Source organism: Myotis yumanensis, unplaced genomic scaffold (assembly GCF_028538775.1).
Source record: "Myotis yumanensis isolate MYYU_CA2020_CCGP unplaced genomic scaffold, mMyoYum1.0.hap1 SCAF_17, whole genome shotgun sequence".
Lineage (NCBI taxonomy): Eukaryota > Metazoa > Chordata > Mammalia > Chiroptera > Vespertilionidae > Myotis > Myotis yumanensis.
The window spans coordinates 15,481,551-15,498,067 of NW_027223768.1; the positions used below are offsets into that span (position 1 = coordinate 15,481,551).

Consider the following 16,517-nt stretch of genomic DNA (forward strand, 5'->3'; position numbering starts at 1 on the left):
AACATAAGCAAATTGATTGAAAAATAAGAGGGGAAAAATCAATCGATTCCGAAACCTAAACAACCGTTTTGTTTTCCAATCTTATTTCCTGTGCATTTTTTCCCTGATAACGTCACTCAGGATCATTATAGAAAACATGTAAAATAGTAAGTTCATAGAATAGGAAAAGTACCCATCTACAGACAAACATCAATCATTTTGGCACATCTCCTTCCAATTTGTTTTAACTATCTTATTATTGCAATCATGGCATGTATATAATATTTTTCCCTAGTTTTAAAAATAGTTTTAAAAATAGGAACAAGATATAACAAAATGATTGTAAGAGTAACTTGGAACTCAGGGTGATTTTGGCTACAAGTACACGAAACCCACTTCAAAGTGGCTTAAACATTAAGAAAATGTATTAGTTCACCTAAAGGGAAGTTCAAAGGTGGGGGGCAGCCTTTAGAGCTAACTCTGGCAAAGGGTCACTGAAACTACCAGGGACCCAGGTTCTTTCTGTGGGCCCAATATGATATGCAAAATAATAGTAAGATTACTCTACTCAGCAAAGCTCTCATTTAGAATTGAGGGTCAGATAAAGAGCTTCACAAACAAGGAAAAGCTAAAGGAGTTCACCAGCAAACCAGTATTACATGAAATGTTGAAGGGTATTCTTTAAGAAGAGATAAAAAATAAGAACAATAAAATGGCAACAAATATATATCTATCAACAATTGAATCTAAAAATCAAAATAAACAAGAAGTCTAATGACACAAAAAAAGCCAACAATCCAATTAAAAAATGGGCAGCCTTGGCCCATCCATGTGGCTCAGTTGATTGGCTGAAATGTTGCTGGTTCAGTTGCGTCAGGGCACATGGCCAGATTTCAGCTCAGTCCCCAGTAGGGGGCATACAGGAGGCAGCCAATAGATGTTAGGCTTTCACATCCATGTTTCTCTTTCCCTCTTCCTTCCTCTCTCTAAACATCAATAAAAATTACTAAAAAGCCAAAACCGGTTTGGCTCAGTGGATAGAGCGTCGGCCTGCGGACTGAAAGGTCCCAGGTTCGATTCCGGTCAAGGGCATGTACCTGGGTTGCGGGCACATCCCCAGTAGGAGATGTGCAGGAGGCAGCTGGTCGATGTTTCTCTCTCATCGATGTTTCTAACTCTCTATCTCTCTCTCCCTTCCTCTCTGTAAAAAATCAATAAAATATATATTTTTTAAAATTACTAAAAAAAAAAAAAAAGGAGTCTAATGAACAAAATAAACTGGTGAATAAAATAGAATCAGAGGCATGGAAGCATGGACACTAATGAATCTCAGAGGGAAGTGGGGAGGGGTGTGGGAAGGGATTAACCAAAGATCTTACCTATGGAGACAGACAGTAGGGCAGTGAGGGGGTTGGGTGGGGTGAAGTGGGAACTGGGTAGAGGAAGCAAGGGGGGGAAGGGGAACATCTGTAATACTGTCAACAATAAAATTAAAAAAAATAAAGACTTTCTCCTGGTTCAGAGCAAACTGTAATAAACTCTATCCATAACCAGCTCTGGGAAGGGCAGGAAATGACACATGTCCTCACTCCAGGCTTTTGTTAAAAAACGAGGTGACTTGATATGATCATGTGTACCGGGGAATGTACACACTGAACCAAAAGATGCGCAGTAAGGATTCTGGGTTGTTTTGTTTTAAGCAAGGACTGTAATTTTCAGTAATTTTGTGTCAAGGCCAACTCATATTTAAAAGTTGATTGGAAATTTAAGAATACCCCAAACATGAAGATCTATCGGTCCTTTATTCGATCCAGTAGTTTCCTTCAAAACAAGGTATGAGTTTACTTTTTTTTAAAATATATTTTTATTGATTTCAGAGAGGAAGGAAGAGGAAGAGATAGAAACATCATGATTAGAGCCATTGATCGGCTGCCTCCTGCACGCCTCCTATTGGGGGTCGAGCCTGGAACCTGGGCTCTTGATCAGAATCGAAGCCAGAACCCTTTGAGTCCGCAGGCCAACACTCTATCCACTGAGCCAAATCAGCTAGGGCTGAATAATTCTTTAGTCAGAGAACTAGTTCCCTGTATGGAACTTAGTTTCAGTTCCAGCTGTGCTGATAAAATGTGAGATAATTTGAAAGTAAATTTTAATTTGAAGCTGAGCAAATCCAGGACTATGCAAATCCAACATTTTCAGTATTGGACTATAAAGCACTTTAAAGCCAAATGCTTGTCAAACTTAGCAAAGATTCTGTCTCACCCTTCTCAAGTTTGCGTTTGGAGATGATGCAACACTACCATTTGTCAGGAACTTACTAAACGTATATAAGAAAAAATTCTTTTGAGAAAATAAGCAATAACGACTAAGAATGAGGCCCTAGCCAGGTAGTTCAGTTAGTGGTTCGATATCTGGTCAGGACACATACAAGAAGCAACCAATGACTGCATGAATAAGTGGAACAAAATAGACATTTCTCTCTCTCCCTTTCTCTCTCTCAAAAAAAAAAAAAAAAAAAAAAAAAAGCCCATCCAGTGTGGCTCAGTGGTTGAGCATGACCCATGCACCAAGAGGTCGAGTTTGATTCTCGGTCAGGGCACATGCATGGGTTGAGGGCTCAATCCCTGATAGAGGCCATGCAGGAGGCGGCCAATGGATGTTTCTCTCTCCCTATTCTTCACCCTTCCTATCTCTCTAAAACTCAATAAAAACACATTTTTAAATGAAATAAAAATAAATTAAAAATTCAATAAATTAAAAAAGAATTTAAGACTAGTAATGAGGGCACCCAGGCCAGTTTGGCTCAGTGGATAGAGCATCGGCCTGTGGACCGAAGAGTCATGGGTTCGATTCTGATCAAGGGCATTTACCTCGGTTGCAGGCTCCTTCCCATCCTGGGCCCTGGCCGGGGCTCGTGCAGGAGGCAACCAATCAATATTTCTATCTTTCCCTCTCTCGTCCACTCTCCCTAAAATTCAATGGAAAAATATCCTCTGGTAAGAATTAAAAAACAAACAAACAAAAAACAAACAAAAAAAAGACCAGGAATGAGGGGAAATTTCATAAGTTACAGCTTTTTGATCTTATCTTTATTATTGGATTCCAGTTAAAGTCAATCTCTTCTCAATTTGCCTCTTAAAAGAGTCAGCTACTCAGATCTGCCCCAGCTATACTAATTCCTTGTCTGAACTCCTATAACATTCTCACTTTGAAGCACATAATCTACTAAATTCTCTGAATTCCTATAATAGTCCCAGTTTGGAGCACATAACATACTACTTTAAGGTTGATCTCTAGTTGTTTTGTACATGCAAATTTTATCAGAGCTCAAAAGCAAGGCTGTTGAATCTTTTGAATCCCTCACAGCTCTTTTTTTTTTTTCCCAGGACCTGACACAGAAAAACAATCACATAAGGAAGCATTTATTTGAGGTTTAACATGAAATCTACAAATAAAACTTGTATAAACACAAGTCCATATTGAATCATAACACAGATAGCAAAAGACAAAGTAAAAACAAAGAAAACTAGTTGTTGGCTATATACAGTTGGACACAGTTGTGTCTTGAATACTAGAAAGTCTTTAATAAAATAATCACCTTAGAGCAACAGAAGACCAATCTTCAATGCTGTCCTGAAGATGGGTTACTTTAGCAATCTCCTTCAGTTTTCTCCGACGTCCTCCTTTAGTATGGTTGGTAATTGCTGTGGTGATTGCCACCCCCTCCAGAGGCCTTGCCCGAAGTGCTCTATTGGGCTCAGCCCAGACCCCTAGTACCACCTGGTCCACCAGCTGCAGCCTCTCTTCCTCCTCTTTGTTATTATTGCTGCCTATATACTTCTTTTGGTTGGGCACTTTGATTTCATACTTCCCAGAACCAAACGGATGGTAGCTGCTTTCTAATAATTTCCTCACTGGTTCTCATCTGAATATGTGATAAAACAAAAACCTCTTCATTTGTTTTTGCATCCACGGGGAAGTTCAATATTTTCAACCCCTCCAAAGGCTCCAAAATATTCTGTTCTTCAGAAGTATCTGGGCTCAATCCACCCCAAAAACCTTTTTGGGAGTTCCTTCTCTTTTAAAACTTTGGCCCTTTGGGGTCTATCAATTTGCCATCCAGTTTGTGTTCTTTTCGTTCCAAAACCTCATCCACACTAGCAGGATTTTTGAAAAGCACAAATCCAAATCCCCTTGACCTTCCGGTGACTGGATCTGTTTTAATTGTGCAGTCTACAACTTCCCCACATCGAGATAAATATCAGTCAGATCCTTCTTGCTTGTATCCCCGCTCAAGTCTCCAGTCATCCTGCTGATTCTTGCTCGTGTTGATCTCCATGGTGGCCAAGTTCCTGGCTGGGGGTGCTGGTGCGCGGTTAGGGTCGGTGCCAGGAAGCGCTGTATGGAGCTGGATTTAAAATGGTGGCGGGAGACTCACAGCTCTTAAAACAGTGCTTGGTGTGCACAGAGGAAGTCCACCCCCTGGACTTTAATTCCATTGCCTTTCCCAGCAGACCTTACTTTGGGAAATGGAATGCCGTGTCTTCCTTACCCATCTCAATACATCCCCCCTTTAAGTCCAAACTAAGTCCTCTCTACCATCACGGACGGATGCCCATTTAGAGAAGTGAAGATAAAAGCAATGAGCACATAAAACTTTATTCCTTGTTTTCTCATATTTAGTACACATACTTGAAACAACTTTACCTTTGATCAGGTGGCAAAGGAGCTATCATTTTCTCTGTGTTTCCTTTCTCCCCACCCAGAGGTAATGTGAATGAAGGAGCATTCCATGGCATGTTCCCTAGCACTTGACACAGGTGTTCTGTGCATGGTGAGCACTAAAATTTCTTGTAATCCATGTTTTCCAGAATGCAAAATCTCATGGCATTTAACTTTTCTTAAAATGACACACTGCAATGATTCCAAACATTTCTACCCACATATAGGTAAGTAAAGTAAAAGCCCAACAAGTTGTTTACAAGTTTTGTATTGTCAAACTGTCTTCATATACAAGAGCGTAAGTGAAAAATCTCTCTCCCTTTGCCTCCCCAAACATCACAGACCAATTCTTGCTAATATATCATGAAGTTAAAACATATTTCCCTTTCTGAATTATACAGTTAGTTAATTCTAGACACTAGCTTCTAAATTTTGTAACTTACCAATCTAGTAGGGCATGAATACTTCCAGTGCTTTTCAACTTGTCCCTGAATTTTTCTCTCTTCCAAGTTCCAGGCAGTAATTGATTTTAAATGCCCTCAAATTGGATAAAGCTGACTACTTAGAGCTTATAAATGACATGCACTATAAATATATCCTTCAAACTAGCACCATGAAGAGAATTCTCAATACTAATTGATGGGCTAATTAATCCAACAATCAAATATATAACAGTGATAGTCTTTTTTGATTTTTATTTTGAGAGGACATTTATTAAAGCTGGGGACAGTGAAACAAGGAAGGGGTTGGGGGAGAAGCAGCAACAGGAGAGCCTAGGCAAAGCTGCTGCTGGCTCACTGGGAGGTAAAAGTCAGTGACCGAAGTGAGCCAAGAAGGAGCTGCTGTTGACTTACTGAAAAGTCAGAGAAAAGGGGGCTTTGGAGACAGGTTTGGGGATTAGCCCGGGATGAGCTGCAGCTGCCCATTGCTCCTCTGGTTGCAAGTCTCATAGGGACGGTTAGAGTTTACAAGAGGCACACCTGAGAGGGAAGAAAGGCGTGGGCGTGCTCCTGAAAGGGAAAGCCCTGGCCATGATAGTCTTAAAAACACTAATTTGTTATTTTTCTTATATACAACTCAAATTCCCTCCTGTATTACATATTTTTCTTTCTGGCAATGTTCTCTGCTACCTTGTCTATCCCAAATAATTATATAGCTAGCTGTCCACTTCTTGGTTGATGCTCATAACATTTCCCCTAGGTCATTAGTAATGAGTGCTAAGGCATTCAACCTAAAAGGCTCTAGGCTGGTTTAAATATAGTGAAATACTATTAAAACAGAATTGTACTGCATTTATTTTCTACCTTCATGCCTCTCCATGAACCAGTCTATGGTTCCTGTAAGATTGTCCTGCAAAATTTGAATTCTGGGCCTTTTACTTTTGAATGGCTTCAGTACCATAAAACATACTTATTTGGTAGCAAAAACATTTCCAGGAGTTTCAAAAGGAACCACTACTCAGCTCAAAAAGTTACAACTATTATTTTTCTTTCAACTTGGAACATACAGCATTGATTATAAGGAAAAATACAACCCTGTCCTTCTGCCTGCAAATAAAAAGGACACAGTAAGTTGAGCTATGTGCTTTTTAAGAGGCACTACACAAAGTCCTGTTCTTAGGGGTTGAAGTGGACAAGAACACTGCTTCAGTGATATGTAATGTTCAACATATGCCACATTACTTAGCATTTATGCACTTAATCTTCACACATAACCAGTTCAGATATCAAAACAATCCTGATTCTAAGAGAGAATTCCACCAACATTTAAAGCTGTTTCTTCCCAGGACAATAGATTATCAAAGTGGTATTCTCTTATGCTAAGCTTTGTCAAGGCTCAGAAACTGTGAGGTGAACTTTGCAAAGTCCTTGTAAAGAAATCTTCAATAAGAAACTCAACGTATGGGAATTTTAAAGCTTCAAGACTGGCTCGTTAAACATAAATACCACAGGCTTTCTCAGAGCACCGAGTCTAGTGATTGTCAGTGTCAAGGAGGCACATACACAATTTTACTCAAACTCCTGAGGTCTCTTCTCTGTATGGAAAATGCAGTCAGTCTGACAAAGGGCCTAACAACATTTTGCCAGGCCTAGCTCTTCTAAAGAGCACAGGGAATATGCAAGGTAAGGTAATCTACAGATTCAATGCAATCTCTATTAAAATACCAACGGCATATTTCACAGAGCTAGAACAAATACTCCAAAAATTTATATGGAATCAAAAAAGACCCCAAATAGCCGCAACAATTTCGAGAAAGAAAAATAAAGGTGGAGGAATCACAATAGCAGATTTCAAGTTATACTACAAAGCCACCATAATCAGAACAGCCTGGTAATGGCACAAGAACAGGCATATAGATCAATGGAACAGAACAGAGACCCCAGAAATCGACCCAAGCCATTATACTCCATATTTGACAAAGGAGGCAAGAGCATACAATGGAGTCAAGACAGTCTCTTCAATAAATGGTGTTGGGAAAACTGGACAGATCCATGCAAAAAAATGAAACTAGACCACCAACTTACACCATACACAAGAATAAACTCAAAATGGATAAAAGACTTAAATGTAAGTCGTGAAACCATAAAAATCCTAGAAGAAACCACAGGCGGCAAAATCTCAGACATCTCTCATGGCAATAGGTTTACAGATACAGCTCCTAGGGCAAAGGAAACTAAGGGCAAAATAAACAAATGGGACTATATCAAAATAAAAAGCTTCTGCACAGCAAGAGAAACCATCAACAAAACGAAAAGGGAGCCCACTGTATGGGAGAACATATTTGGCAATGATACATCTGATAAAGGGTTAATATCCAAAATATATAAGGAACTCATACAACTTAACAAAAGGAAGACAAACAATCCAATTAAAAAATGGGCAAAGAATCTAAATAGACACTTCTCCAAAGAGGACATACAGATGGCCAAGAGACATATGAAAAAATGCTCAAAGTCACTACTCATCTGAATGCAAATCAAAATGACAATGAGGTACCATTTCACGCCTGTCAGAATGGCTATCATCAACAAATCAACAAGTGATAAGTACTGGCGAGGATGTAGAGAAAAGGGAACCCTCATTTACTGCTGGTGGGAATGCAGACTGGTGTAACCATTAAGGAAAACAATATGGAGTTTCCTCAAAAAGTTAAATATGGAACTGCCATTTAACACAGTGATCACACTTCTAGGAATATATCCTAAGAAACCTGAAGCACCAATCAGAAAGAATGTATGCACCCCTATGTTCAATTCACAATAGCTAAGATCTGGAAACAGCCCAATTTACAAATACCTAAGATCTGGAAACAGCCCAAGTGCCCATCAGTAGAGGAGTGGATAAAAAAGCTATAGTACATTTATACCATGGAATACTATGCAACAGTAAGAAAGAAGAATCTCTTGTCCTTTCAGACAGCATGGAGGGACCTGGAGAGTATCATACTCTCCATAAGTGAAATAAGTCAGTCAGAGAAAGACAAGTATCACATGATTGCACTCATATGTGGAATCTAAGTAACAAAACAACAACAACAAAGTTTGAAGACCATTGATCTTGACCACAGATCTCCTCGGTGTACTTACAATCTGGTCCAGGTACTGAGGAACATACCATTTCACACATAAAAACAAGGCTGACATGCAAAATAGAATGTCCGTGGTCACTGCTCTCTAGGCCCTGGATGTTCAGCAAACGCTAACAAATGAGAACCGAGTAAACCATTTCTCCCATGCGATTCTTTTATCTCTAAAGGCACTGAATGTAGCTATGTCTACCACACTGTGTGTTTCAGGAAAACAGTAACACAAAATACAGCTTTTAAGATAAATAAACGTGCCACAAGAAAAAAAAAATAAAGAGCACAGGGATGCTAAGGGATAAGCATCTCTGGGGGCAAAATAAACCTCTACAAGGCAATGGCTGTCCCAACTAAGGATTTAAATTAAATGAGTTTGGAATCCAGTAATGGTTCCCTAAGTGTTTACCTTTGAAGGTAAAGAAAAGTCCAAACCCTGAAACAAAGAGTAAAAGAAGCTCATAGGAGAACCCTTCATTACATTTTACATGCTTCTGTTTGTTCTCACCCTTCCTAGTACATTTCTTAGAAAAGCCAGGTGCATACTGGGAACACTGTTCTGACCCAACTGTTTTTCTAGCCAAGTTCCTGTAAATATATGGCCTACTTCCCCAAATCTCATCACTCCATGATCTGCAACAGGAGTCAGTTCCACAGCTATTTGCTTAACTTCAGCACCGGTCTCTTTAGCACTGGTTTCCCTATAAGATTTTTGTTCTGTTTCCGGGAAGCACAGTGTGAATAGAAAAGACGGAGGTCCTTCTCTGGGACAGTCCCAGGAAATTGAAGTGAAAAGATAATGTGGAGTAGTGCATGGCAAAAAATTCCTCTTATGAGCTTAGTCCAACACATGGTATACATATTCCCCTGGATATAAACAATTTACATTAATTCATTAATCAGCAACAGAACCCAAAACTATGGGAGATCAAATTCTAATGTGACAATTTAAAAGCAGAAAGTGCTCCACTGGGTTAATAAATCAGAATTAGCTAACAGACAATATATTAAATACCACATCATTGAAAACTCCTAGTAGGCATGTCCCCTTCATCAGTTACTTTAAAAATAACGGTCATAACAGGAGAGAGAGCAAGCACCATGCTCACTAATGCAGGTTACTGGACTGCTTTGATTAAGCACTGCAGTTCACACGTAAACACTTCACAACTTCAAGTTACTGAATCTTTCTTCTTCCGGAATGGCGATTTTAGCCTCTTCCATACACTGTTTTTGGGTTTCGATTTTTTCTCCATGGCCAGTACTGCCTCCTTTTCTTTCCTACGTATCTCCCGGACAAGGGCATGGAATACATCATCAATGTAGTAGCGGTATGCAGCAGATGTCTCAAAAAAGGGACAGCTGAATTCTCGGGCCAAAGCCAATCCTTCTTCTTTAGTGACCTTTAAAAATGTAAACAGAGAAAATGTGTAGTAGTACAAGTGGAAAACAATTATATCTACCCCAAATGAAGGAGCTACCTTAACAGGAAGAGAGCTTCTCAACTCTGGAGGTATTCAAGCAGAGTGCAGTGATTTTTGTAATGTTGGGAGGCTAAATTACATGAGTTCTGATTCCTTCTGCCTTCAAATTATGTGAATCTATTTCTACTCTATTTTAAAGATAACCCTTTGTGCCGAAGCCGGTTTGGCTCAGTGGATAGAGCGTCGGCCTGCGGACTGGGGGGTCCCAGATTCGATTCCGGTCAAGGGCATGTGCCTGGGTTGCGGGCACATCCCCAGTAGGAAATGTGCAGGAGGCAGCTGGTCGATGTTTCTCTCTCATCGATGTTTCTAACTCTCTATCTCTCTCTCCCTTCCTCTCTGTAAAAAATCAATAGAATATATTAAAAAATAAATAAATAAATAAAAATAAAGATAACCCTTTGCAACAGGCAACAGTTATACATATCAAAAGTGCAATCTGCATTTTCTTCATACTTTTCATTTTATGGATGTAAAACATGAGGCAAACAGATGTATATTTAAACTACAATACTGAAAACTGTAAGGAACCAAAAATTGATATACTCAATTATGGATATACCATAATTTCTCCTACTTTTGGGTATTTAGGCTTTTTCTAATTTTTGGCTACCATAAATAGCCTGGCAATAAACATTTTACATACAAATCTCTGAATAAATTTTTCAAAGTCAAATTACTAGTACTTCCAACAATTTGTACCATTCATTGTTTCCAGTAGTAGCCATGAGTGTGACCATTTCACTACACCTTCAGAAACTCTACACTGAACAGCAAAATGTTAAACATCATTGCTAACTTGAAAGGTATGGCTTATTCTAAAATCCCCTACAATTTCTCTTATTTTCCCCTTCCAGGGCTCATAATCCTCACCACCGGGAAGTATATCTTCAAGTCTAATTTTAGTTTCTTCTGATGCAACATAAACATTTCTGATGTTTTAGGAATTGAACATTCCACGATCCTTCATTTAATACATATTCTATGCCATCTGATTACTATCCTGTGGATTTTGTCCTGTAAACTGATTCCTGAAATCCAGATTTTGATCCCAAATGATAGCAAATTATTATATAACAGGAAATTTTCAAGGTTAGGGAGAAGCTAATTTTTAATTTTTACTTTCAGACAGAGGAATCTGTAAACAGAAAAACAAAAATGACTAATCCCATTAGGTTTCAGACATTTTCAACTCCGTCCTCACCTGTCTTAGCTGCTTTAGATCAGACTTGTTTCCTACAAGAACCACAGGTGTATCATCAGTACGTCGAACTCGATAAATAAGCTGTTTAAACTCCCGAACTTCGTGAAAACTTCGACGATCGGTGATAGAGTAACAGATGATAAACCCTTCTCCTGCCCTCATATACTGATCTCGCATGGCTGTAAACTCTGCCTAGAGGGAAACAAGGGTCATTAATGTAATGATGCAACCTAGAACCACATATATATTAGCTATTCATTTCAGATTAAGGAAGAGATATATCCATTACCTGCTATCCTGAGTGAGAGTGCATGAAAAATTAAAAGACATGAACTAGTGATATTCTCTGCATAAGCCTTCCCCCCTCCTTTAACCAGAGTGAAAATGTCTTATTCATAGCATTCTGGGATTAGATACCTGTCCAGCTGTATCCAAAATATCCAGATTGGCAGGCTCATCATCAATACGGATCCGGATTTTATAAGCATCTTCTACAGAAAGGAAGAAAGGTGTACTGTGACCCCATAAACACAGGAATATGCAACCCAACTTTAAAATCCATCTTATGGAGCCAAACCGGTTTGGCTCAGTGGATAGAGCGTCGGCCTGCGGACTCAAGGGTCCCAGGTTCGATTCCGGTCAAGGGCATGTACCTTGGTTGCGGGCACATCCCCACTGGGGGGCGTGCAGGAGGCAGCTGATCGATCTCTCTCATCGATGTTTCTGGCTCTCTATCCCTCTCCCTTCTTCTCTGTAAAAAATTCAATAAAATATGTTTAAAAAAAAAAAAAATCCATCTTATGGAAAAGCAGATTACGTAAGTTCTTTAAGTGTCCACATTTTCTCTGGCAGTATGCTAAGTCTATTGAGATTCATAAAGTGGGTCTTCAACTAAATTTATTTTTTCACTTAAGCAGTGATGTAAGTTTATTCATAGCTTAAGTTTATAAGATCTCATCTACAATTCTAAGTTAAAACGGATTGTGAGATCATTTTAAAAAAATATTAGGCCAAAAAGTAACTTTACCACTTATCAAATGCAGGCATTACATTAAGTAATTTATATACATTAACTCATTCTATAATAATCCAACAAGGTATTATCTCCATTTTACAGATTTAAAAAGTTAAACTCTAAAAATTAAATCTCCCTACATTAAACATTAATTAATGATATAGCCAGAATTAAAACCCAGGGCTGGCTTGACTCAAAAGCAATATACTATAGTTCCTCCTCATTTTAATACTATAGAAAAGAGAAAAAATTCTAAATAATCCAGTGTCACTGATTTCTCCTTTATGGAAGCAAATTGTTTTTTTTTAAACATCAATGATGAGAGAGAATCATTGACTGGCTGCCTCCTGCACGCCCCCCACGGGGGATCAAGCCTGAAACCCAGGCATGTGCCCTTGGCCGGAATCGAACCTGGGACCCTTCAATCCACAGGCTGACGCTCTATCCACTGACCCAAGCCGGGCAGGGCAGCCAATTTTTTTATGCATATTACTGCAGTAACCTTGGAAAATACAGGAAATTTAAAAAGAGAGAAAAAATACTTAATATGTTCACCATTCAAACAATTGTTGCTTATATCCCGATGTATTTTCTTATCAAAATTTTTTCTTGAACCCCTGCTTCTGACTCTTCCTCAAAAGTGAAGAGCCGACTAAATCAATATTTCTCAAACTACAGGACATGATCCATTAGGATTAGTGAATTACGAATGAATTTAATGAGTTGGGACCAACATTAAAATAAACCAGCAGAAACCTTAAATAAAAAAGAAAATACCAGACTGTACCACATATAGTGAGGTAAGTACAGTTCCATGAATTTTAATTACACATGCATATGGGTGCACACACACATACTTAATATGTGTACTAGTTACTAGCAGCCACCGTTCAAAACAAAATGTACTAAATTATAAACTCAGTGGGAACAGACACCATATCTTTTTGCTTACCCTCTCTCCTCCCAGGGCCTACTACATTGCTGGGACATAATAGGAACTCAAGTGACATCGTATTTACTGGTGAATCAGTTAATATTGTCAAGAAAGTCTCTGATTGCCCTAACCAGTTTGGCTCAGTGGATAGAGCGTTGGCCTGCGGACTGAAGGGTCCCAGGTTCGATTCTGGTCAAGGGCATGTACCTTGGTTGAGGGCACATCCCCAGTAGGAGGTGTGCAGGAGGCAGCTGATCGATGTTTCTCTCTCATCGATGTTTCTAGCTCTCTACCCCTCTCCCTTCCTCTCTGTAAAAAATCAATAAAATATATAAAAAAAAAAAAGAAAGTCTCTGATTGAAAAAAAGAACAATCAATGGGGGGAATTCTTTTGGAATTCTAATTACCCTAATCCCTAACTTGGTTTTATTCCTAGAATTTCCACCAGAGTTTGAACCTCTGAACAATGTTCTAACTTTAATACAGTACACGGAAAAGCAAGCACTGTTTCCATTTCCCTCACCCACAACAGTTACCTACTATACGAAATGACCACATCCAAAGCTGGGTTAGCACAGACACTCGGTGGCTTTGTGGAGAGGCCTGACTCAATCGAAATCCTTCCTGGAGACCCAGGACCATGACTAAGTGTCACATCCTGAAAACACGAGCAGCAGGGCAGACCTGTGCTCTCCCCTACCCTGGCCCCTTTCATCCTGAGATATAACCCTTAGGTCCAATCTGTCTCCTTATGGCTTATGAATAACAGTAATATTCTTAGTCTTTGTAGAGAAAGGCAAATCTTTTTAAAAGGTGAAATAGTTACTTTTTATTCTAAGAGCATTTTGCCAATAGAGCATTAAGGATTACAAAAGGCACGAAGGAAGACCTTACTGTTTAGTGAACTTGAGCTACAAGGAAGTAAGTGAGGAGCTTGCGAGTGGAAGTCCAGGCCCTGGAGAGCCTGTAAGCGTTCGGCAGGCTGGCTCTACTTGTTTTTCTGCTTCCTTTTGTGGAAGTTCAAACCAGCTGACTCATAGTTAGAGAGTCAGCCTCAAGTCAGACCCTTAGAGAACTGACAGCAAAAGGTTTCTGTTAAGTGGCCTTTAAACTTTTCCTTTAATCCAGCAATGCAGTAGCGCCATAAAAACAGGACAAAGAAAGTGTCCCATTCACGTCCAATAAAAGACAGAGCCTCACAATGGCTTATATCCAAACAGAGTTAAACGAGGAAAAGAAAAATGCATCTGCTCACCCACTGCTCTGATCCTCTTCTTAAATCAGTCTGAATTAGACACCAAAAGAGGCTCAAACTATAGTTAAAACACTGTTTTAAAGCCGGACACCAAGGCGTTTGCATGGGTTCTGTAGACACCTGCGGGGCAGTCCGACTTACCGATGGTGGGGTCATGATCTTCCGGGAACCGGTGGCTGATGAACTGCATGGTCATGGCTTCGAAAGAAGAAAGATAGAACTCACACCGGGTGACCGGCCACAGAGAATCTGAGCGCCGCCGGCCTGACAGCCCGGCTCCCATCGGGTTCGCGCGGAGGGCCCGTGTTTTAAGAAATGTCCCCCCCTCGCTTCCCACCACGGGGGAGGGAATGCACCTACCGCTCTTCCCCACGCCGCCGGCGCCCAGCATCACGAGCTTGTACTCCCGGGAGAGCCCGGCGGCGCCACCGCAGCTCCCGGCCGGGCGCGCTCCGGGCTCCATCGTCCTCGCCGAGACCCCGGCCGCCACGGAAAGGCACCTGCAGACAAAGCAGCGGGGAGAGATGCCGGCATCCTCCCGTGACATTTCCCATTGGTTTCAGGGAGCGTGGAAGGGCGGGGAGGGACGGGAACTCCGGAAGGAGAGACACGGCCATCGGTTGCCCCGGACGGGCCTTGGACGGGAATCGAACCGGGACCCTTCGGTCCCGGCGACGCTGACGCTGAGCCGAAGCAGCCGGGGCCGAAGGAGGAAAGCACTTCGCCCAGGACGGCGACCTCGGACAACAGTCCATGGCGGCGCCGGCCTGCCCGGGCTCGGGCCCGCCCCCCGCCCCCCGCCCCCCGCGGAGTGTCCCGGGGCCTAGGACACCCCCTCCGCACCTTCCCACCCGGACGGTTCCCATTGGGACACCCCCCCTCACCTTCCCTCCAGGACCCACCCGTGACACAAGACAGTTTTCCAAAAGGAAAAGACGAGGCACAAAGGAAGTGAGACTCTCTTCAGACTGAGACCCGCGCAGCAGGGAGGAGGCGCCGGGCGCTGAAGTCGAGGTTCGGGGACCGGAGGCAGAGCTGCTCGGCCGCCGGGGCCCCCGCCCCTCCGCCGCGAGGAACCCGGCCGCTGTACCTTCCGGTGGCGAGGACCGCGGTAGGTGAGCGCCCTCGGTCCTGCGGTCCTGCGGTCCTGCACTCGCAGCGACGCTCCGGCACTGACCCGTGACCCCTCCCGCCGCCGGGAAGATGGCGCCAGCGGCGCGGACGGCGCCGTGACGTAGCAGCCCCGCCCCTCCGGCCGCCGGGCCTCAGTTCCTGCCACTCGCCACCGAAGGCCCTGGGGTAGAGCATCACACGCCAAGCAGACAAATGTGCTAAAATCACTATTTACACAAGTCAGAAAGGAGGACGGCATGCAGGAGGCAGCCCACTGATGGTTCTCATAGATGTTTCTCTCTAAAATCAATCAAAACGTATTTCAGAAAGAAAAAGATAGAGGATGTGATAAGGAAAGTACTCAGGGTTGTCTGCAGCTTGTGATAAACTAATTCGGCCAAATGTCAGGGTTAACAGGAAATGGGACCCACCAAGTCCTCCCCCAAAGCAGGACTGGAGAGTTTACTGCTCAAGAACAGAAAAAGCAAATTTCCCCAAAGAGCTATGACTTGGGCTTCTGAAAACAGTGGATCAAGTCTCAAAGATCAGATGTTCTAGTTAAGCAATTTTCAACCTTTTTTGTCTCATGGTACACATAATTACTAAAATTCTGTGGCACACCAAAAACTTTTTGCTAATCTGACAAAATAGGTATTTTTTCATTCACACCAGATGGCTGTGTTGGCTCTTGTCATTTTGACAATCTAAGGCAAAGAGGTCAGTGCCCCTGACAAGTCAGGTATTGCACATTTAAAAAATTCTTGCAGCACACCAGTTGAAAATCAGTTCTAGTTAACTGGAATTCCGTATTTATTTTTACAGAGAGGAAGGGACATAGAGAAACACGGATTTACTGTTTCACTTATCTAATCTATGCATTCATTGGCTGATTCTTGTATGTGCCCTGACTAGAGATTGAACCCACAACCTTGGCATATCTGGACAATATTGTTTTCCAGAACATTCTATATGTTCTGTATTTTAAACATATATAATTAAAACCTATTAAGATAATTTTTGTTTTGTTGTAAACAAACTACCCTCCAACAGGAAATAAAATTAGAATTTTCAGGTGGCCTTGAATTAAACATGGAAATAAATGAAGACTTTATCATTATATTCCTCTATTTAGGTACCGGTACCTGAAGGAACTTGACACCGGGAACTCTGTTGAAACTTCTGCCCATCCTACTTCCTTTTTGAGAGTGTTTTCCCAATAATTTGCATTTCC

At 41.4% G+C, this 16,517-nt stretch overlaps 1 protein-coding gene and 1 pseudogene across 3 annotated transcripts; both read right to left on the reverse strand.

Annotated features, from left to right (window-relative positions):
• Nucleotides 1–3,385: 3,385 nt before the first annotated feature.
• On the reverse strand, nt 3,386–4,287 carry LOC138995925 (heterogeneous nuclear ribonucleoprotein D-like pseudogene; annotated as a pseudogene).
• Nucleotides 4,288–4,619: 332 nt separating this feature from the next.
• Nucleotides 4,620–15,380, reverse strand: RIT1 (Ras like without CAAX 1). Of its 3 annotated transcripts, none has more exons than XM_070396735.1 (6): nt 15,264–15,380; nt 14,534–14,673; nt 14,315–14,371; nt 11,387–11,460; nt 10,970–11,161; nt 4,620–9,684 (listed from the first exon to the last, which is right to left on the reverse strand). In XM_070396735.1, exons 2-6 carry the CDS (start codon nt 14,634–14,636, stop codon nt 9,454–9,456), a joined length of 657 nt encoding a protein of 218 aa, XP_070252836.1. In that variant the 5' UTR covers nt 14,637–14,673; nt 15,264–15,380; the 3' UTR covers nt 4,620–9,453. The 3 variants fall into 3 exon arrangements, with proteins under 3 accessions (XP_070252836.1, XP_070252839.1, XP_070252838.1); XM_070396738.1 differs by lacking the exon at nt 15,264–15,380 and adding an exon at nt 15,076–15,248; XM_070396737.1 differs by lacking the exon at nt 14,315–14,371.
• Between the last annotated feature and the right edge of the window lie 1,137 nt (nt 15,381–16,517).